This window comes from Ammospiza caudacuta, chromosome 2, assembly GCF_027887145.1.
Source record: "Ammospiza caudacuta isolate bAmmCau1 chromosome 2, bAmmCau1.pri, whole genome shotgun sequence".
Classification (NCBI taxonomy): domain Eukaryota; kingdom Metazoa; phylum Chordata; class Aves; order Passeriformes; family Passerellidae; genus Ammospiza; species Ammospiza caudacuta.
Genome location: NC_080594.1, coordinates 34,341,986 through 34,364,862, shown reverse-complemented (window position 1 = coordinate 34,364,862; position 22,877 = coordinate 34,341,986). Strand labels below are relative to the sequence as shown.

Below are 22,877 nucleotides of genomic sequence, written 5' to 3'. Positions count from 1 at the left end.
GAAGGGATATAGATGTATACTGGAGACCACAGGGAGGGTCATATGAAGATGATCCTGGCTCTGTGCTTGGGTTTCTGTGTAGTACACAACTCTTATTCACTCTTGTCATACCAGACTTTCTCTCTTCCATCTAGTGCTGCCCAGATTCGAGGTCCTGGTGAAGGTCCCAAAGATGATCACTATTAAGGACAACGAGCTTCCAGTGTCTGTCTGTGGTCTGTGAGTCACAGAGCTCCAGTAAATCTCTCTTGCTTATTCTTCACTCTGCCTCTTTGCTGAGGACCAAAAGAAGTGCTCAGGGAGGGTTTTTAAACTTTTCCAAGGCATGTAGTGAACACTTATTTCATTCTGTCAGTCCTGAACCTGCTGCTTGGCCTGAACAAAGTGAAGGGATTTCCTTGTGCTCCTTAAAAGATTATGTCAAACAAATCTGCATTTTTCTCTTCCCAGTTTATTTCACATTTTCTCTTTCTGTCTTTACATTTCTTCAGTTAGAGGTGGTCTATACTCCATACTCCAAGATGTCAGTTCAGACATCATTTAAATTGGTGATGCTAACCCAGTGTTCTCATTTTTAACTCATAAGTCGCTCCTTCTGAGTACCTGGTTGTCTTTCCATTTCTTCATTGAAACCTGAGCAGTTTGTAGTACACAAATGCTCCTGGCTGAAATAATTTTCTAAAGTCAACCTTTTTCTGCAGAGATGTCCCACCTAGAACAAGATGTATCTTCCATGGATGATGGAAGAATCCCACTATGAAAGTGATGGAAATCATTAAAATGTCAGATTAGTCAGCCTTTCAGAAGTATTAGGAAATCATCCACAGAGGTCTTTAAGGAGATGTGTCTGTGTGACTGTGCCTGATTGTCTCCCTATCTGATTCATTGTTTAACACACTGTGATTAGGTACACCTATGGGAAGCCCGTTCCTGGTTTGGTGAATGTCCAAGTATGCCGGAAATTTTCTCAGTCTGCTTCAAGTTGTTACGGAAAAGAAACAGAATCTGTGTGTGAAGAATTCACTAGGCGGGTGAGTCCCGAGATCAAAATGTAATGGTTTTTCTGAAGGTTAATGGGCCATCTTGTCTCAAGAAAGATCAAATATGTTGGGAGAGAGTAGGGCATTAGAGATAGCATTCTCTCCAAGGAAAAGCAAAGAATCTCAGAAGAAGGCATTCTTAACAGAGAGATAATTTAGCTGGAAACAGAACTGATGATGAAAACCTGACCCCATTGAAACCAGTGGCAAACCTCTAGCTGCCAGCCATGAGGTCTTTGCTATTGTTCCACAAACTGAGAAAAGAGTCTTTGAAGGAATTTTCTAACTGTGAGAGGGACTGACTGTGAGCAAGGAGCAAAGATGAGGAGAAAACAAGAAGGCTGTATAGAGAACAAGGAACAAAGATGAGGTGGTATTGTATATGGGTCAAGTACAGGAGAAAGAGCAACAGGAAGAAGAGAGAAGACAATGGAAGAAACAGGAAGAAAAACAGAGCTAAGGCAGGAGGGAATTAACAAGGAAACCAGTGTGGCCCTTAGAAAACTGTGTCACATACCTCACAGAACACAGAAAATATGTGGATGAAACACTAGGAAAGAGGCTGAACACAAGTTCTTGGAGACAACCCTTGAAGAAATTCTGGAATTTCATGAACAGAAGTCAAGCATGTTGGGTTTGGGGTATCTATTCTCATTCCTCAATGCACAAACTTTGTTCACAGAATTTCAATTTTCTCTCCAATCCCTCGCTTAGGCAGATGCTCGTGGGTGTGTTTCTGGTGTGGTGAGGACCAAGGTGTTTCAGTTCCTACGCAAGGGATATGAGATGAGCATTGAGGTACAAGGCAAAATCACAGAAGATGGCACAGGTACGTAGGACACAAAGAAGGCAAAGTGATGGCAGGCATAACAGGAGCAATGGGCAAATACAAGGAAGGTGGAGTAACGTGACTAGAAAATCATTCATAATCCCTCTTTACTGTGCTCTGTTGCAGGAATTGAGATGACTGGAACAGGCTCCTGTGGTATCACATCCACCATGAGCAAAACCCACTTTGACCTGTTGGACTATGCGTACAAACCAGGAATCCCACTCTTTGGGATGGTAGGGAACTTCTGAGACCCTGGGCAATGAGTGGCACAGCAAACACACAAGTGCACAATCTCACCAGATGGAGTGGTGGGGTGTGTGGGTTACATGGTTCAAGAGGCAGGTGATACATGATGGAGGGCCCAAATGAAGCTGGCCGGGGGAGTTAAAACTACTGAGGAACTAAGGATCCTAACAGATAATTTCCATGGGCTGACTGGGTTGTTTTGCTGAGAATTTTCTTAGTTGTACCCTCAGACAATTCCAGAGGGCATGCCTCACACATTTCCACATTCTTTTCCTTTGTTCTTGTATCAAGAAATATCCCGCCTGGCAAGGAGGAAAAGAGGGAAGAGGATGTATTACTTGTCAATTGCTTTTTGTTGCTAGTCTAAAGCCTGAAGTTTGTTATTGCTTTGTTAGGTGAAGCTGGTCGATGGCACTGATGCTCCACTTGCCAATGAAACCATCACAATTACTGTGGGTGGAAACAAATACAAAGGGAATTACACTACAGATGAGCAGGGACAATCCTGGTTTTCCATAGACACTACCAGCTTCACAGAACTCTCCCTGGAAATCCGAGTGAGTGGCAGAGACAGGGGTAAGCCTCTGTCTTTCTCTTCAACAGGGAAAATGTCTGTCCATGGATTATCAGTCTTTTCTGACAACTGGAAAGTAAGGCAAGTTTCTTGGTGGGTCACCTCACTTCTCTGTGTCTTCTCTGCATGTTATCCGCAATCTCCTAAGCATGCAAAATACAGAACACATCCAGAGTTTTTTCTGTGGATTTTTATGTGGCTTTATACCTGCATTTGTTTGGCCATGAACCTTTTATTCTTCCTTCTCAGGCAGAGCATAAACCTGAACTGAACTGTTATGACAGTGACTGGATGACACCGTCCTACGAGCATACCACGCGCAGAGTGACTCGCTCTTACTCCCTCAGTAAGAGCTTCCTCAATATTGAGCCAAAGCCCGAGACACTAAGCTGTGGCTCCTCAGCAGAGGTCCAGGTGCACTATATCTTCACACCAGAGGCCATAGGGGAGCAGAAGAAAATTGTCATTTATTATTTGGTAAGACAAATTTGGGGTTACTTTGATCTACAGCCACAGAAAGTAGTGTGTAACCTCTAGCTGTGTTCCATGATGAGCAACCAGAGCACTGCTAGATGGCCAGTAATGATGGAGAGCATTGGAAACCTTCAACAGTGCAATCCACATACATTTTTCTAATCTTTCTCTTTTCTCTCTCTCCTGTGTGCAGAATTTTGGGAGACCACAGTAATTGGAACAGACTGTAGCATACTGGCATTAAGAACTATGAATTTGTTCATTTTGGAGTTCAGAGAAGAGAGACTAATTGAACTGTGACAAAACAATGACATGTCAGCCTCTTTTGGGAGAACAGGAATATTCAAATGAATATCCAAATAGAATGTCTTTCTCCCTAAATTTGTTTTTCTGGTTATCCCATTTAATGACGCTAGCAGAGAAGACAAGAGTAGCTTTGGATAACAATAAAAATATCAATAAAACAGACACTTCAGTTCTGGTGGACTGCACAGAACATCAGGGGACTTAGGCTGGTATTCAAAAAAAATAGAAACTTGTGCTAGAGATGTCTATGTGCTTATTTTCAAGACTTCTAACAATTCATGGAAGGACAATATACTCGTTTACTCACTTGCCTGGGAAAATTGATTTTAAGTATGTGCATACAGCAGGTAAACAAACAGTGAGAAACTTCCATTTTTACAGATGTGAAACCCACATCTTGAAATTGAAATATGGAGTTATGGAATAAATATTCCATATCAAAAGTAACTGAATAAAAAGCATTTTTGACTATGCAAAAGGAATCTTTTTCTAGAAATTACATAGGGAATTACAGGAGGCATTTAAGCTATTGCCTACTGTCTGACTTCAGGTACCTTGTTCAAGCTCATATTCTTTGCAGCCTGTGGTCTCCTGTCCCAACTTAGTGCAGTTATAAAACTAATCCTGGTGAAATTTTTCTTCACACTGTTTCACAAACCAACTGAGAGAGGAATGAGGAGACTTTATGGTGTCCAGTCTGTTCCAAATTGTTAGAAATGTGCAGATGACTCCCAGAGTTATGTGTGGTTAGAGGCAAAATGCATTTGAACCTGATGTATATATGTAATATGTACAAAAGCAAAGATATGTTTGATCAATGCGGTGCTCCTAGGAGCAAATATTTTTATTTCCAAAGACACAGTAAATTCCAGCCTGGCACTTGTTGAGCATCTTCTTGGTGTTGCTCACACTCTTACAATTAACCCAGTGAACATTCCTTCTCCTTTCAACACTGGAAACAACAATTCCAGGAAGATTTCTCTGTTACACAGGTGATGGCCAAGGGACAAATCGAATTAGCTGACACCCATGATCTGACCGTGAATCCTGGAGATGGTGAGCAGATCTATGCCTTTTTAGCATTTCTGATGGTAATTTGGGGCAGAGGGGATGTAGGTAAATTGCTTCAATTCAAACATTGAATTTTGTTCAAACCGTGCATGTAATGTTTGAATTTTCAAAATTAAGCCTTTTTATATGACGTGGCTTTGGTTAGTTTTGTTTTCTCTGAGTTCCAACAGGTGCTAATTTTTTAATGAGAAAATGTTAGAAAATTTAACCAAAAATAAGTATAATATTTTCGCCATTTCATAAAACCAGCACTTTCTGATGGCCACTCTACCTTATTCTGATTGTGGATGCTTACCAGTGTTGGGAGACTCACATGTACAACAAGCAGGAAGAGCATGCCTCCATTTCTTTGTCTCTCTCATTTCCCCTATTTTTTTGTATTATTCCTGCCTTGTAAGCATGCAAACACATGCATATCTATATTCTAATCAACACATTTAAATTTATTCACATAAATGCCCAAGATGACACATTTAAGTACCAGAGACTGTGATGCAACTTTAAATGTCTTCTGAAAATAAGAAGAGGGAAACATTTTGCAAGTCTGTGAGAAGGAGTTGCACTGAAGTGGATATAAACAGATTATGGCAGTAAAAGATCTTGTGTGCTGTACAAAGTTCTGTATCCTCACTAGGAGCAGGGACTGAACTCCCACCCAGGCTGGTACCAAGGGACATTCTGTCACCTTGTCTAGATTATGACATAAAGCCCAGGCCCTGATAGAGTTTTCCACCACAGAGGGGCATTTTCTACCTTGTTTGGAGCAGTAGTTTGGTCTTCAGCTAAGTGCTTGCTTAGCAATAACCTTGCCAAGTTATTCTTTCAGTCACTCTGCAGCCTTGACTCCTGTCACCCTTTGCAACGGTTATGTTACTTTTTTGCCTCAACTATTTTTTTTAGATCTTGGAGCTTGAAAGGAAAAAAAGGGTTGGGAGCATCAAGAAATTATGCCACATGTTAACTGGGGAGAATCTAGAAGGCAGGGAGAGGCCCTCCAAACTCATGAGTTTTGTCAATTCACAATCAGTCCTTGAATGCAGACATCTTCAGTAGCAGCCATAAATTTTAGTCATGTGTCAATCTGCCAGCCTCTGATAACTAAAAACGTTCATCAGGAGTGAACTTGACTTTTTTTATCTGGGGAAGGCAAATGCATATAGTGGAAGCCCTTGCATATTGAATAGCCTTTTGCTCTCTCTGTCAGCTTCCGGGACATTCCGGTTGAGCTTCCCTGTCAAAGCATCAATTGCTCCCGTGGCACAGATGCTCGTGTACACCACTTCACCCAGTGGGGAAGTCATTGCCAGTTCACAGGATTTCCAGGTTGAAATGTGCCTCCCCAATAAAGTGAGTACAAGCCATGATTTGTGCAACTCATGTTTGTCTTGTGGACAGCAGCTCAGTTTAGATTACCAGAATGAGGGCAGAATTCACAATGGATTCATGAAATGTTCTGACCTGATGTTGACTGAGGATTGGTGACCAGAATAAGCTACAAAGCTATGAAAATTTTAAAAAGTGGAGCAAGACAGAAACAAAAAGAGAATCACTCATCTTTATTAATTACATTGATCAAAGATGAATATCTATTAGACACGAGCCAATTTCAGTTCACACAGCTAGAAGTGTCAGAATAATAATGTAATAGTGTCTGGAAAAATGATTGCTTGAATGTCCTTTTGGATTTGCAGGTGAGATTGAGTTTTGCACCCAAGGAAGGTTTTCCTGCTTCCAACACACACCTGCAACTCCACACCTCTCCAAGATCCCTGTGTGCCCTCCGTGCAGTGGACAAGAGTGTTCTCCTTATGAAGCCTGAAAATGAGCTTTCTCCCAGCTCTGTGAGTCTTGGCTACTTTTGGTAATGAGCAAGAACTAGAACCAAGCAAGCCCTCACTAACAGCACTATAGACACAGGGCTATGTATTTTTACAGTTGCATTCCTTACACTTGCTTTTTAGAAGCTGGCATTTACCAGTGGAGTGCTAGGTAGCGTCTGTCCCTGCAAGTGGTGATCTGCTGCATTGTTCCCTGTTATTTGCATTTCTCCAGGTGTATCAGCTTCTTCCATTAAAGGAAAGCCAGGGTTATAGCTTCAGGGAATACTACCTGGAAGAAGACAACATCAATCCATGTGTGTCACTTGACAACCTGCCATTAAATGGATTTCTCTATGTACCCATTTCTTCTGATGGCGAAGGGGATGCCTACAACATTCTCAAAGTAAGCACCAACCTTTCATTTTTCTCTTTTGTTCCCTTTTTGAATTCAGTCTCCTCTCTTCTTCTCACCTCCCCTGAAGGGCTTTTAATAAAAAGATGAGCTCATTTGCTGTAATCTTGCTCACGTTTGTATGCAAGAAAATAACCAAGCCCAATTCCCACATCTATTTAGCCCATGAACAGTAACTGAGCGCTTCTCTAAACCATTAAAACTTTGAAAGGTCTCCTTATAGTACAGACAGCTGCAAATGGGCTTGGATAAGGCAACAGACCTGAAAAATTACCGCTAGTGGCATAATATTAGAAACTCCTCATTCACTCATGTTTTCTTTCTCTGGTTTAAATATGTCTTTGTTAAAGTATCAGTTAATTTGATAACCCATAAATCCACGCATATGCACCCAAAGTGTCCCACACAAAGTTTTTTGGGTACCTTCCCTCCATTTCATACATGCCATTTTCATGCTGGCAGCTGTCCCCAAGGTACTTTCCATCTGATCATGACAGGATTTAGCCTTAGTAGGAGAATAACATGATAGAGACTCCACATCTGTGTCAAACCAGCCTATCTGGAATTTACATACAAGCCTTTCTTATTCTGATCAATACCAGACTTAGGTACATTCATTCATGACATACATACATGACATATCAAATAAAGTTTATTTTCAAACCATTTTTTTGCATATTTTTTGTTCTTCTTTCTCTTTGTTACTAGGAATTGGGCTTAAAAGTCTTCACTAGCAGCAAGATCCATAAGCCTGAACTCTGCGAGCATTACCCAGAACACATGATGGAAAGGAGTTACAGTGGTTCTAGTACCTTTTTGGTTTTACCTCTCACACAACCTCCTAAAATTTACCACCTTGCCTCTTTCCTTCCCTCTTTGAATCTTTGAATATTAATTACACAGGCAGATCTGATTGCATTCAGATATACTGACCTAATTCAGGATCCCTCCCTTCTGGACCTAGACCTGAAATATGAACTGATTCACCTCTGCCTGCATCTTCCCAGGCAGCCAGATGTGCTGTCCCAAAGTTGTGTGTGCTTGGCGACTCCCATGCCACCCCTACAGCAGCAGAGAGCTAGTAGGCACTAAAGGAATCTTTCAGCACAAAGTAATGGGGTTTTTTTCCCATCAGATCTGAGTTCAGCTATGAAAAACTAAAAAAGGAGCACCTGCTTCTAGGCAGCCAGTTCTAGGAATAGCTAGAGGAACAACTAGGGTAAAAGTGGGGCAAGATAAATGACAAAGTGGTACAGTCCTGTGGTTCAATATTTTATCACTGGGGGCTGAGAAATTTGGCTCTGTTCCCAGTTTCCCCATTTACATGACTTTAAGGGGCTGGGTAGGTCATGTCACTTCTCTGTAGGTTCAATGACTGTGAAGATAGAGAGAATGATGCTGCCTTTTTTTTGCTTGCTTTCTTAAACAGATCTGAGATTAGAAAGACTATATAAAAGACTCACCTATATCACTTTCAGTTACTGAGTTTTATGGTGCAGTACCCCAGCTCCAATTAAACAATTTAGCTTTTGGTCCAGTGACAACTTCTAGCCTCTTACTCATAAGGATCAGATATTTGGTTTTGAAATTGAGGGATTGCCATCAGAGTATGGCTCAAGACAGCTGTCTGCTTCGAGAAGATGTAAAGTCTTCTAAGCCTGCTGGAAAAGCCTTTTGTAGGGTACAACAGTATACAACACTGTGAGATGGCCAGAGATGTTAAGACCCATGTTCATTTTTAAAAAAATTCCTAGATGGAGTGCTAAGTGTGGCTTCTGCTTCTGGTCATGTATAAATGCAATCAGTTCTTCAACCAGATTATTAAACTGTGTGCCACAGTAATATCTGGGGACAGTAAGCTTCAGATTTGATTCTGTATTGCTATAGAAATATGCCCTCAAATCATCATGTATGGTTCTTTTGTCAGTGAGAGGATTTCTGGCAGTGGGGGAAGAATGCTCAACTCCATCCAATCTCTGTAAGAAAAGTAGCAACATTAAGAAAAGTTAAATACTGTGATGGCAACAGAGAAATTTATGTTTCCAGTGGCCAAGATGTCAAAGCTGTTCTTTCAATCTTAAAATTTGACCTAAGAATAGCAACTACCTGGAGGGAAAATAGTTGTCCTGGTTTAGAATGGAGTTTGACACATCTTTTCCTTTCTTCCTGTCCTTGAATAAATTTGCTAGTCTCCGCAATGAATCTGCATGGAGAAATGAGTTATGACATGGTGGAAGATATGGTTGATGGCAATCCTATGGAGACTGTCCGGAAGTACTTCCCTGAGACATGGATCTGGGACATAGTTTCAGTGAAGTAAGTGTTCAAGAGGGTGTAGAGGGTGGTCACTAGGCCAGAAACTTGGACTAGGTTAAAGCCTTGGTGGATGTATCGGTATTTCAGTGAGAGGAGTATTTCTAGTAGACAAAGGCATTTTTTAAGGACATTAAGTACAGGATGCTTTAGAGGAACATGCAAAAGCCAGTGCCTGTATCCCAGCTGGGCAGGGGTTTGCTGTCAGCAGATATTGCTCAGTAGGAGAATGGATGAACACCAGAATACAACTGAAATCTTGTTCTCTGTCCGTCACCAGCTCTGAGGGAAAAGCTGATCTAGAAGTGATCATCCCTGACACCATCACTGAGTGGAAAGCCAATGCATTCTGCACTTCAGCAGACACAGGCTTTGGCCTGTCCCCAACAGTGTCCCTCAGAGCCTTCCAGCCCTTCTTTGTGGAGCTCACCATGCCCTACTCTGTGGTGCGTGGGGAGTCCTTCACGCTGAAAGCCACCGTTTTCAACTACCTGCCTGCCTGCATCAGGGTAAGGGATGCTCACAGCTCAGCTCAGCCTAACAGCCATTGGGAGACTGCAGTGGGACCTTTTTAACCAGCTGTTCCAAGCCAGATGACTGATCTGCAAATGTAATTTCATGTAGGCGTACGTATCTACAAATCCTTGTTGTATTCAGTGAAGAGGGAATGTGTTTTCCTGTCAAAGGTTTGAAAGCTGCATTTGATTCAGAGCTTGAAGTGCTGCTACTGAGAGCCCCAGCCTTGTCATCACAAATTTATGTCACTGTTCTACAGAAATAGAGAACCTGGGTTTTCCACAGATCTCAGAATCATTGCATGCCCAAATGGAAATTCCAGGTTCACCAGGGTGGATATTTCTGTTCAGCCTTTAGTCTTACCTCACAAAACTTCACAGAAGATTTGCTGGAATATGCAGACTTTCTGTAATTTGTTGCATCTGTCCCTAGAACACTGAGGAGAGCTATATAGCTTCACCATTCTTACCTGCATTTTGTTCTAACATATAAAGACAAGAGAAAATTTGGGAAGGGATTAGTACATAATCTCAATTGCCTTTGCTTAGTTTTTTAAAAATACAGATTTTTATTCTAAAAGAAGCGAAGCTGAAACAAGGAGGCCCACTTATCCAGTCATTCTAATGCACTCTCACTTGTGTCCCTATATTTCCTATTTTGTTTGCTATTTTCAGGCTCTTTATTCCACTTTTCCTTGCTCCCTTATTCTACTTTTCTTTGTTCCCTTACTAGCTTTCCCACTGCTGGTGTTTTATCTCTTCACCTAACTAATCATGAGGGAAATCTTTAATTCATGGCACGACTGGTCTGTGCCATTCATTTTCCCAGAATCGATTTCCTTTCCAAAGATGCTGTTCTCTACAGCTACCTCCCTGATCTCCTACAATTGCATAAATTTCAGCAATTTCCTCCTTTGTCAGGCAGCACTTGCTCTGCAATACCCATAATAGATAGCTCCACTACCAATTATTAATACCCACAATAGGTAGCTCCATGTGCTGCACTGCCTGCAATAGCTCCAGATTCTCTTCAAGTCCAGACCTCATGACCCCTCTCTGTACAACTGGCAGGTCAGTGTGTCTCTGGCTGAATCTACTGATTTCCTGGCTGTATCAGTGAGGAAACAGGAGGAATCCTACTGCATCTGTGTGAATGAAAGAAAAGCTGTTGCTTGGGCAGTAACGCCAAGATCTCTAGGTAAGAGACCAGACGACAAGATATCGGGATCAGATAGCAGTGTGTGGCACCAGATCTCTGGTGTGAGGAGCTAGGTGACTCCAAACCTGTTTGGAAGGATCTTCTCTATGTCAGAAGTCCAGCCCTGAGGTTGAGACACTACACTGGGTGTAGTGTTTCCAGGTCCTAAACAAGTGACGTGTGACAGGCCATGGCTTTCCCAGCATTTTAGTAGAAATCACAAGTTCCCTTAATGCATGCAAAGAACTCAGGCATTCCAGCTGTGGAGCTAAGAATGTCTTGTCTTAACTTGGTTGGGTCCGAAATTTTTTAATCAAAACTTGCTTTCTCTGAAGCCTCCCAGAAAAAGACCATTTGATTTATGAGACCTTCCCCATCACTACTCTCCATGCTGATAGACTAACACCTGCTTGGGCGGCCATAACAAAGGAGGGGATCTGGAAGGCTGCATCTGGATCAAGATAAAACCTTGTCTCGGATTTAGTTCTCCTCTTGGAAAAGCTTCTCTGTAATGCATCACAGAGTTCTCAGCACAAATACAAATCCGTATTTCCCTGGCTCTGCCTGGCAGGGCTGACTGACCCCTGTTTCCTCCAGGGCAGGTGGAGTTCTCAGTGACCACTGAGGCCCTACAGAGCCAACAGCCCTGTGGCAATGACATCGTGGAGACCCCTGAGAAAGGGAGGAAGGACACGGTCATCAGGCAGCTGCTGGTGGAGGTATGTGGGCTGCTCGTTCTGGTGGCACAGAAAAGCAGCAATAGCAACAGCCAGAGCTACTCTGTGATAAAGGTTTTCTGGTTTAGCCGTGAGAGCAGCAATAATGGCTTGTGGGACTCTTATTCTGCAAGCTTTTACAGAAGAAGCACTGATAAATTGAACACAGGCCAATAGAGGCCATAACTCATAGTGCTGCCATCTCACAGTCAAAGCAGGGTCTTACATTACGTGGAGGGACAGGAATAATAAGGCAGGCAATAATGACAGGGGTTTTTCCGAGACACATCATATCAGAGATAAATGAGAAATCCTTGTGTTTGCCTGTAATAAATCACAGGGAAAGGCTGTGAACAGAACACTAGCCAGAAAGCTTATGCTTCTTCTCCAGCCCATGGCCAGTACTGTGGAATATGGAACAGTCACTGCAATTTACAAATATTTCTAAACAGAATTCTGTTTCGAATTATTTTTATTACACCTCTAAGAATGTTCAAAAAAGTGTAACTAACGTTTTATTTTTGCATTCTTTTTTACACTTCTTTTCTTAAGCTATGTTTCGCAGTGATAAAATCATAGCTTTTCACATGGTAAGTTGCCAGTCATAAAATTAATCCTCAGTATAAAATTCCCAGTGATGCTATTAGCAAAAAAAAGCACCAGCTTGTTATATAGAGAAATTTATATCATAATCAGTCCTCCTTACATTGCAGACATTCCAGTTTTCAGTAAGGCAGAGCTAAGATTCATGTAGCTTCAGGAAATGTTTTGCTAACTGGAATGTAATGATGGAACAACAGTCCTATCTGCTAGGCTTTTTTTGTTTGGCTGATTTTTTTACAAATGGATTTGAATGTATAATACATGAACAACTGGTTTATATTTCAGGAAATTTTCCTAATTTCACAGACCCCTTCAGGAAAAAGATTGTTTGTTTAGTTCTTTGAAGATACAGGAAGATAGAGCACTGTAAAATCTTTTCTCACAGATGGCAAGGGAATGTAAATTACTGAACAAGTATTAGAGTAACTTCTGTCAGGGTGTCTGAGAGATTGCTCATCCTATCCTGTTATTGTAATGTGGCAATTAATCTACAGCAAGCCCTGACAGGATGAAATCAGAGATTAGCATCCAAGGCTGAACAATTAATTAGCAGGGATGGATACAGTGTAACATGCTTGGGGTGAGCTGCATTGTCTTGAGCACATGGATGCAACATTCCCTGCAGCAGGTAGTGCATCCCAGAGAGAGAGAGAAGTGAGGGTGCCAGAGGCCCCAGGGCATCTTCCTGCCCCTCGAGAAACCAAGCCTCATTGAGGGCTCTTTGGGAAATGGGATTTTTTTTTTCACCCAGGAATTTCTCATCTGGAAAGGAAAATCTTTCAAACCATTGCAGTTTGCACATTTTCATTTCCTCATGGAAATCAAACAAAACAATGGATTTCTCATTTAGTTGCATACCAGAATGACATACTGAGACAAACAAGAAGGTATCTTTTCAAACAAAAGCATTTAGCTCTGTCATAGTTTATCCAGAAAACTTTTTCTCTTTTTCTGTTGTGTTTTCCTGCTCTTTTAAAACCTTTCTGTCCTTTCATACTGAAGAATGAGAGACAATGTAGTCTGATTGTGAGAAAGTGAAGAAAATAACACCATTGTTTACATGCTGGGAAAAATATATCAGCTGGCAAACGCTGGAAACCAGTAGTGAAACAATGGGAACTCTCCTATTTAGAGGTTGAAAAACTGGTGCAGGAATCTCACTAAAATAAATTCTGACAAAAACCAGTTTTCTAGTAAACATTTGATTCCTGAGTTCTCTCCAAAATATTTTCACGCATCTTAACAGAAAAGAGGGAGTCTTTTCTTACTTCAAAGACTAAACTAGAACTTATAAATTGGTTGATCGTGGCACACATTTATATTTTGGTTGTTGTAGATCACATGTAGGTGCATGTGTCACATGTGTAGGTGCATTGGGGTGCTCTAGCAGCCACCAGTCAAAGTTCTTGCATACACATTCTCCCAGTGTGCCAGGCACTCAGCCATCACCACAGCCTGGAGAGTTCTGCTGGATTGGGCCACAGTGAGTGGCAACTCAGATCACCAGGTCCCGTGTTCCTGTTGATAACATCACCCTGCATGTTATCAACCTGTGAAGCTACAGGGCCTCTCTCAGTAAAAAGAAAGAAAAGAAAATGTATTACATTTCATACTTTTTAGCCAGTAAGTTGCAGTTCTCAGTTGTCCCCAGTCTAGCTCATGGAAGAGAAATATTTCTAGGCAATTTTCAAAAAGTGCTTTTTACTTTCCCTTTTGATACTTCTTCCTTTTCTTTGTTGCTGTTTTTTCTCACTTTTTTCCTTTTTTTTTCCCTTGCCCTTTTCACCAAGCCGGAAGGGACTGAAGTGGAAACCACGTACAATTCTCTGTTCTGTGCATCTGGTAAGAGCCATTTGTTTTTCAAAATTTTCTTTGCTAAGGTAGAAGCTAAAGACAAAGGTGAGAAAAAAGATTTGTGAGTGCTCCACTCTACAAAGAAATGTGTACGAATCTGATAAAATTGAACATACTAGATGTACGTCCAACTGTTAGTGAAAACAATTCTTCCTGTGGAAGAAGAGCTGAGGATGTCACAATGTCTACAGTTAGAGAGGGAGAAGCACATTTTTTAGGAAATGAGGCTGGCCAGGTCAATGCAAGGAGAGAGTGTTTGGGATTTGATTCAGTTATCTCTAATGCCTTTCATTTAACAGATGTAAAATCAAAAACCAGACTCTGTGGTAAGTCAGGTCTGCCCACCAAAACATAAAGGGCCAGAAAAATAGGCTAGGAAAGGTGTATTTGTCAGTCAAAACTGGTTGATGATGCCGTGTAGAAGTCCATGACCACCTGTGTGTGCGGATATTGCAGGCCCAATACAAAATTTGTAGGATGGGAAACTTCATCAACAAAATTACAGATGAATGCATTTGTTGAAGTCAGGAAACCTCTCTTCAGTTTTCTCACCCATGGATAGCTGCTACCCATGCATTGTAGATACATCTGGAATTGTGACCAAATTCATCTGCTTTTTATCCCAGAAGAGTCAGTGTCGCAGACAGTCTCCTTGGCTCTCCCAGAGACTGTGGTGGATGGCTCAGCCAGAGCATATTTCTCAGTGCTAGGTAAGTGAAACATCCTCAAAGTGTCACATGCTGTTTTGAAACACTTCAGGCTGTGCTCAGTCTAATGGCAAATTTACACTGTGAATTGTCCCATTGCCCAGGTGACATCATGGGCACTGCCATGCAGAACCTGCACCAGCTCCTCCAGATGCCCTTTGGCTGTGGGGAGCAGAACATGGTCCTGTTTGCCCCCAACATCTACGTCCTGGACTATCTGAACAAGACAGGGCAGCTGAGTGAGGAGATCAAATCCAAGGCCACTGGATACTTAGTGAGCGGTGAGCTTTTGCCTTTGTTCATCCCTTCCCTTGGCTATTGGATAAGGACACTGTTGGCCACTGGCCTGGATGATCTGTTGGAGGCTGTCTCTAGAGAGGAACAGGGTACTGGCAGCTTAGGGGTATTCAATACAGGATCTGTAAGAAGGAATCCCATGCTCAGTTGGAGGTACAGGGTGAGAGACAGCAGCATCCAAACAGGAACACAGAAAAAGCCCAGGGCTGGCAATAACTCAGGATTTCCCTCCATAAGAAATGGTTATATGAACTACATAAATCAGACTATAGCCATTAATCATGGCAGCTGCTTATGTAGAACTTGAATTCTCCTTAGGATTGAGGTGTGAAAGTATTGCTCATCTTTGACCAGGGCAGAATTTTACCACATTAGCTAGGGCATGATGACAGACACAACATCAGTACATGCACACATAGTGGGCATCTGCCAACTAGCAAGGGGTGGTTGTGACTCAGTTATTTTTGCAGGAAAATTGCATTTCCTCTAAAGAAAATGATCCTGTCTTCTGCATTCCTATCCTGTGTAGGACTCACATTTTTAATCAGTTTTCATTTGGGAATCATTCTCCCATTTCTCTCAAGTTTGAGATGAATTTACCTCTCATCCTGAAGTCTTGGGCAGAGAGCAGCAGTGACTACAGATAGCCAGGTTCCAGGTGTTTTTGGAGAGAGGAAGAGAGCAAGAATAGAGATATTCAAAGTTCAGGGTTTCCCTGAACTTCCTTTTATAATACTGAGCAGCACAGGCCACATTTTTGACATAGCCAAGGGGGACAGTGTGTCCCATGTCTGCTGTATTTCCCTTGCATGGCTCCTTGAAAAGCACTGCAGCAACAGAAATATATTTTCACTCTTCATTTCAGGGTATCAAAGGCAATTGAAGTACAAACACCGGGATGGTTCTTATAGCACCTTTGGGCCACATTATGGGCAAGTTGGAAATACCTGGTAAGACTTCAGTACCTCTGGCTTTTCTTTTCTGTTTTTATGCCCTCTTATTCCTAAGTGTTCTCTTGTACTTGGCCATTGTGGGGTTTGGAATGGAGGTGGAGATGAAGTGTACATGGGCCATACGACCCCTGATGGATACAGGGCCTACTCAGGACATCTTGGCTCCCTCTATCACTTTCAGGCTCACAGCCTTTGTCCTCAAGTCCTTTGCCCAGGCCCGGCCTCACATCTTCATAGAGGAGAAGCACATCCAGGATGCTTTGATCTGGCTTACTCAGAAGCAGAAGGAGAATGGCTGTTTCCGCAGTTCTGGGACACTCCTGAACAATGCCATTAAGGTAACAAGTCTGCCTGGTTGGCTCCACATGGGCTTTGTCAGGCTGGAACTTGACCATAAGTCACTCTGGCATCAACAGAGTTATTTCAGCACTCGGGGTGTGGGAGGGAGCAAGGAAGCAGGAAGAAGTCAGCACCATCTTCTGAAGGACTAAGCATGAAAAAGAAGCCAGGGAGAATTTGTCCCTGCAGGATGTCAATATGTAGCAGAGGGAGAAGCCAGCGGCACTCTGTGGGATCAACAAGTACTTCTGTTTTTTGCTGCAGGGTGGAGTGAATGACGAGGTCACACTGGCAGCCTACATCACTATTGCACTGCTGGAGATTCCTCTGCCTGTAACTGTACGTGTCTGCACCCCAACCTGAGCCACAGATGGTACTAACCTGCCCTACTAGTGTCCCCATGCCCAGATTACCAGGTTCCTTTACCTTTGGAAAGAAGAAATCCTGTCTGAATAGTATTTCCATTCAAGCCTAGACTGAAGGAACATCTTCCTCCATTTTTTTCCCCTCTCCCATTTTATATACACATTTTATTTAACATTTTTCTGAGTTCTTCTGTGGATGATAACAGATTTGCTCCATACAGCTTGGATTGACTGTGAGTTAAATAATATTTAATTCTCTGAAGTATGCCAAATAGGTTTTCTATACCCACAGAAATCTCCTTCTGTTTCTTAGAATAGTACAATTCTGTTGAACCACTCTTGGGCCTGTTAGGCAGATACAACACCACAGGTCTGTAAAAAGGGATGGCACACTCAGGCATTCATTGTCATTTTCTCTACTTCTTGTAGATGGTTTTGTGGGAAATCCCCATCCTTAATGCTTGAAGGATAAGGTATATCTCTAGGGAATTCCATCATGGCACCTGTGGAAAGCCTAAGGCCTATATCAGAGCAGTGTGGGTTTGGTCATTCTGATCCCCTCACTTTGAGACAAGGTGGTTGTGCAGGTAAAAGTGGGGTATGAATCACAGCAGAATGACAGCTGAGCCAGTGTGGTTGCCAGGCTGTTGCAATCCCTCTGCTCCAAATGTAGTAGGGTATGTTCTGTGTCCAAAGTTTTTTCCTGTGTTACAAGGACAAGCAGAAGGAATTATTGTGTTAGTAAGGTGATATGCATGGCCCTAACTTCACCAGAAGAGCATTCTTCCTTTTTTATGTATTGTGTTTAGAAGCCAAGCTGTCAGACAGAGCCATATTGGATAACAAGGACGTTTCCTAGCTCCCTGTCTGAGTCCAAAACTGCCACTGAATGTGAAGGAAGGAGTTTGTCACAATCTGAGTGGGGTATGGGGCATTTCAAGTTAAGGCGCATGAACTAAGATTAGCACAGTTCTTAAGTAATTAAGGCTCATACAGAGTATTTCTGTAAGTAAAATAAGCCATGTTAAACCCTGATAAAAACCTTAATAGCCCTGTCCTTAGCATGTGTGTCTACTGTCACATCCTGCCATTAGGCTGCACTCCTCCCCAACATTTACCTTACAAACAGTAGTAGGCATAGACACAACCAATTTTGGTTTTATTCTTTGCTTTCTTAAAACTAGCTGAACTTTTTTTCCAAAGGGGATCACAAAAGATTTCATCTTGCAGTACACACACAGTGAAATTCAAAGCACAAAGCAACAGAAAAGTATGTCTTTTCCTTCTAGAACCTTTATTAAGCTGTAAATGTGCTGTTAGCTTTCAGGTCATGGCATGCACTCCCTGCAGAGTTACTTTTTCAATTTTATAGCAGCTTTTGCATCACAAATGAGGAGCAGTCATGTCTTGCTGAGGGTTTGTGGTGTAACAGTGTGTGTTATAACAACATGTAAAGTATTTTACTTTGCTGTAGTGATTGCACTCTTAAACCAATACATGTATTGCTACTGTGAACATCACAAAAAAACTTCCAGAAAATAGAAAAACCACACCTTTTTTTTTGGTTTTTTTGTGTGGAGATAGAGTTCACCAGCAAACTAGAATCTATATTACTTCCAGAAAGTGAATTTTTTTGAAAATGCCCTGGAAAAGGGGAAACAAACAAAAAGGAAAGGATAGAGCAGAGGGTGAAAGGACAGAACAGTATCAGGGTGATAGCTGGAGGAGGAAAGCAAGTATTCAGTAAACCTAAAGCAAGGAAGTATTTCAGAGAGCTCCTCTTACCCCAGAACACAATCAGACCAGTAATTCTGCGCAAGGAAGAAGAATTGGAGCACTGCTTCACAGTCTTTAAATCAAACAGGGAAAAACCATTCCAACAAGACATGTTAAAGAAAAGTAGATTCAAGATAAGGAGCAGCCTTGGGCTGCCCATTTGTTCAGGAATCATTAGGCCTGGAGGAAAGGGGTACACAAGGGTAAAATCTTTGCCAGACTAAAAAGTGGGATGCTAAGGGTCCACAGGTACAACCCCATTCATATTGTTCCAAGATGGAGCTCAGTATGATCACCTCTGGTTCAGTCTCTCTCTCCTTCCAGCACTCAGTGGTGCGGAATGCTCTGTTCTGCCTGGAAACAGCAGCAAATCAGAAGGAAAACCATGTGTACACCAAGGCACTGCTGGCATACGCCTTTGCCCTGGCAGGGAACAGGGACCAGCGGAAGGCATTGCTTGACTCACTTGAAAAGGAAGCTGTGAGAAAGGGTGAGTGTTCCTGGTGGGACGTGGCTTTCACCAGCCTTACACCTTCCGTTGGTGTAAGATTGGCGTTTGCTGGTGGGGCAGTGGCTGCAGGCACTGGCCTCTGTGCGTGGGGAAGGGTGCAGGGAGAGGAAAGACTTGTGCAAAGGCATAGCTTTTCTGAGAGGTTCCTCTCAGGGCCCAGTCCTTCTGTGCTCGGAGGGAGCGCACCAGGAAGCACCAGGCACCATTCCCTTGGTGCTGAGCCCTTGGGGGGCTCTGCTCTCATCTCTCCTCAGCCCCCTCCTCTCGCCATGCCAGGCACAGCTTAGCAAAGGCTTAGCAATGCCCAGGGACATTCCTTCCTTCCTTCCTTCCAGGGCATGGTCTCAACACAGAACAAAGGTGACCTTGCAGAGCACAAGGCATGTCAGTCAGAGGAGAGTTGGGTGTGCTGAGAGACAAAATGAGCATACAGGGCATTTTGGAGGCTGCAGCACAAGTTCTGAGTCATCAGGGAAAATCCTGTAATCCTTCAGAATTATTCTGTTTAACTCAGGCTAGACAGTGTGTTTAACCAAGCTGTGGGGACTGTAGCCCATAAATGTGAATGTGGAGTCTAGGACAAAGTGGTGTCTAGGCCTGAGGCTCAGCAGTCTCACACTCATTGTAAACCTGCGAAATGTGCAAACCTGACCCTTCCCACATCACCCTGCATGACAGACGCATCGCGGAGGCTCCGTCCTCCCAGCTGGGTCAGGCAGCAGGTCAGGAAGTCCCTTGCAGTATTTACCAGTAACAGCTGCTTGCTGTCTCTCTCCCTGGCTCCTGTGAAGATGGCTCTGTTCACTGGCAGCGGCCTGGCAAGGAGCCCGAGGCTGATCTCCCGTTCCATCGCTACCGAGCTCCCTCTGCGGAAGTGGAGATGACGGCCTACGTGCTCCTGGCCCAGCTCACCTCACAGCCAGCCCCTGCCCAGGAGGAGCTGGTTTCTGCCTCCCTCATTGCAAAGTGGATCAGCAGCCAGCAGAATCCCAATGGAGGCTTCTCCTCCACCCAGGTGAGCTGCTTCCCTCCGGCCACCTCACACATCAAGGTGTCTCAGAAGATGGCACATGTCAGAGAGCCAGGTGGGAGCACAGGAAGTTTTGTCAGGAAGGTGGGAACTGTAGCCCTGCAATGGATCCTTGCAGTACCTCCCATGGCTGCCAGGGTCCTGAGAAGCTGCAGACAAATATGTCAGGTAGTGCCCCTGGCAAGGGAAATCTGTTGAAGCTGCTCTTTCCTTCTGTTTTTTCTTCTTAACACTTTTGGAGAAAGTGAGGATGGAGGGGAGTGTGCCAGCTGGCAGAAAGGGCAGGCTGTAGGAGGACAGGCTACAGGAGGAGAGGCTCATTGCATCCCCTGCTGGGACACTGGGACTCGTCTCTTTCAGGACACAGTGGTGGCTCTCCAAGCCTTGTCCCTGTATGGAGCTGCCACCTATGCCAAGAGCGGGGCAGCTTCCAAAGTGGCCCTGCAATCTGGAGGGGACTTCCAGCAAGACTTCCAAGTGGATCCCAGCAACCGGCTGCTGCTGCAGCGCGTGCCCCTTCCCCAGGTGCCAGGGGAGTACAGCGTGGAGGTGTCTGGTGAAGGATGCGTCTACCTGCAGGTGAGGCTGATGGGCACAGCTGGCATCCTGGAGGGGAGCCCCTGGCCAGCCTGGAGAGGACACAATCATAGGATCATCCAGGCTGGCAAACACCCTGAGATCATCAAATCCTTCCATAGAGGAAGAGGAGAGTAAAGGACAGAGAGAGGGGAGAGGCGGAAGGCTGTGGGTAAAGGGCAGAGGATAGAAAGAGTAGAGGGATGTGGAAGAGAGAGTGGGACTGAAGGAGGGCAGTGTCTGCAGTGTAGGGGAGCTGTGAGAAGTGGGGAGACTGGGGGTGAGAGGGTGCCCTCTCTCCCACGTGGAGCACACACACACTCCAGACACTCACGCAGAGCTGCTGGCTGTCCCCTAGACCAGCCTGAGGTACAACGTGCAGCCCACGCAGGAGGAGGCGCCCTTCCTGCTGCATGTGCACACAGTCCCAGAGGCCTGCGGGGACTCCACGGCTCACAAGGTCTTTGACATTGCCGTAAATGTCAGGTGAGTCTGCGTTCCGGTCTGAGCTTTCCTCTTGAGCCCTGGGAGCTGGGGGAGGCGTGGTTGTGCCCAGGGTGAGGCAGTCTGAGAGTGCAGCACATTCCAGGGAAGGTGGGCAGGGGGCGGCTCTTCTGTGAGGGGAGGCTCTGGAGAAAGGACTTGTCCTGCTGTGTGGGCAGCCCAGGGCTGGGCTAGTGGGAGGCTATGCAGATGACTAGGAGAACCTGGCACAGCTGGAGAGGAAGGTGCTGGACTGCCTGGTCTCAGTGGGCTGCCAAGTGTTACGGAAAAGCTGGAATCATGTCCAGCTCTGAGTTGATGTGCACTGGATCTTTGTTGCTTGGTTCCTCAGTTACACAGGGGAGCGCAATGTCTCCAACATGGTGATTGTTGATGTGAAGATGCTGTCAGGATTTGTCCCCTTGAAGTCCTCAGTGGGGAAGGTATGGTGCTGTGTGAAGCATTTCTTTGAGTATATCTGTTTTTAATATGGGACCTCCATTTCTTTATTTAAAGTAGCATTTAATTATTTTCCTGGAATCTTCACCACTCTTAGACCTGTCCATTTTTTCCTCCAGATGCCCCACCTCTCAGCTCTGGAGTAGGGGCGCATGAGGGATGCCAGTAGCAGCATTCCCTTCCACTTCTCAAGTTCTTGTGGTAGCTTGCACTTATATGTGCTGTGTAGCCCCAGAACAAAAGATGGAAAGAGACCATCAGTTCTAATATCAGGGACTCAGGAGCCTTGGGAGATATATGACAGCCATGACAATGATGGTCCCTCATTACATTCTTGTGTCAAGAAGGTGAAGGAGCCTGAGATGGTGGGAGCTGGGGGAAGTCTTAGTATGTGGCTTTATAGAAGAGTGTTTGATAAGTCCCCTGGGAAGTACACTTCCTGTGCTTTACTTCTCAGCCCTACATAGTGAGATTTTAGTGGTGGGGAGAAATTGAAGAAGATTGACTAACTTCCCTTCAGAACATCAACCTCCTCCACATCTCTTTTTCCCAGCTCTCAAACACGCGGTTTCACCAGATCCAGCGAACAGAAGTGAACACAAACCACGTTTTGCTGTACATTGAGCAGGTGAGGACCAACCCAGTGCTGCCATGGGGCACACACTGAGCTCTGCAGCCCAATGGCAGTAGCACAAAATGCAGATAGAGAGCACTGCTAACATCCCCAGAACACGGGTGGCCAGGGAGAGTGTGGGAGCCTGGCCTCAGTGCAGAGGCACAGGGGAGCCCCTGCAGTGCAGAGCCCCCCTGAGCCTCTTCTGCTTCCCTTCCCAGCTGGGCAGGGAGAGCCTCAGCTTCTCCTTCACGGTGGAGCGGGACATCCCCGTGCGGGGCCTGAAGCCAGCCCAGGTGAAGGTCTATGACTACTACGAGACAGGTGAGTGCCAGCAGTGCCCGTGGCAGCGAGCCTGGGCAGGGCACACGTGGAGGGCCACGGGAGCTCTGGGGACCCGCACTGGAGCTTTGCCCCAGCCTGGCACTGCCACCCCAGCCCTGCCCTGAGCTCTGGGAGGGCAGAGGGACTGGGGCAGAGCCATCCATGCTGGGGGTGCCGTGTTCATTTCTGGCCCTGCAGGGTGGCCTTGCTTGTGCTTGCAGGCAGACCTGCTGCTCCTTGTGCCTCTGCTGTCCTGGCTGCTGTGCCAGGGTGGCAGTGACAGAGCTCTTTGTGCCCACGTCAGCCCAGTGTGCTGGCAGGAGCTGTCTGAGCAGCCCTTGGCTGCGCTGGCAAGGAGACCTGCTGGAGCTGCCTGTGTGGGTGGCTCTGCCTTGCTGCCACTGCCCCAGACAGGGCTGGCACTGGGGCTGCCCCCACTCCAACTGGCATCTCTGGGGGAAACTGGGGAT

The 22,877-nt window shown here is 44.6% G+C and overlaps 1 protein-coding gene across 3 annotated transcripts in view; it reads left to right on the top strand.

Annotated features, from left to right (window-relative positions):
* The window catches only part of LOC131569843 (alpha-2-macroglobulin-like), a 36,793-nt gene that overhangs the window by 11,192 nt on the left and 2,724 nt on the right, over positions 1–22,877 (top strand). Inside the window, exons 7-34 of one of the 3 annotated variants that reach the window (XM_058822167.1) lie at positions 135–219; positions 908–1,031; positions 1,755–1,869; positions 1,996–2,105; positions 2,514–2,675; positions 2,942–3,169; positions 4,465–4,528; positions 5,748–5,890; positions 6,235–6,384; positions 6,596–6,766; positions 7,484–7,574; positions 8,965–9,091; positions 9,369–9,597; positions 10,675–10,801; positions 11,399–11,520; positions 13,911–13,962; positions 14,601–14,684; positions 14,786–14,962; positions 15,844–15,928; positions 16,113–16,269; positions 16,535–16,609; positions 18,736–18,901; positions 19,714–19,937; positions 20,313–20,531; positions 20,887–21,014; positions 21,364–21,454; positions 22,024–22,098; positions 22,305–22,407. In XM_058822167.1, coding sequence (XP_058678150.1) covers positions 135–219; positions 908–1,031; positions 1,755–1,869; positions 1,996–2,105; positions 2,514–2,675; positions 2,942–3,169; positions 4,465–4,528; positions 5,748–5,890; positions 6,235–6,384; positions 6,596–6,766; positions 7,484–7,574; positions 8,965–9,091; positions 9,369–9,597; positions 10,675–10,801; positions 11,399–11,520; positions 13,911–13,962; positions 14,601–14,684; positions 14,786–14,962; positions 15,844–15,928; positions 16,113–16,269; positions 16,535–16,609; positions 18,736–18,901; positions 19,714–19,937; positions 20,313–20,531; positions 20,887–21,014; positions 21,364–21,454; positions 22,024–22,098; positions 22,305–22,407 — 3,684 coding nt within the window. Of the gene's footprint in view, positions 1–134; positions 220–907; positions 1,032–1,754; positions 1,870–1,995; positions 2,106–2,513; positions 2,676–2,941; positions 3,170–4,464; positions 4,529–5,747; positions 5,891–6,234; positions 6,385–6,595; positions 6,767–7,483; positions 7,584–8,964; positions 9,092–9,368; positions 9,598–10,674; positions 10,802–11,398; positions 11,521–13,910; positions 13,963–14,600; positions 14,685–14,785; positions 14,963–15,843; positions 15,929–16,112; positions 16,270–16,534; positions 16,610–18,735; positions 18,902–19,713; positions 19,938–20,312; positions 20,532–20,886; positions 21,015–21,363; positions 21,455–22,023; positions 22,099–22,304; positions 22,408–22,877 lie in introns of all 3 variants that reach the window. The other 2 variants (XM_058822159.1, XM_058822149.1) reach the window with 2 other exon arrangements.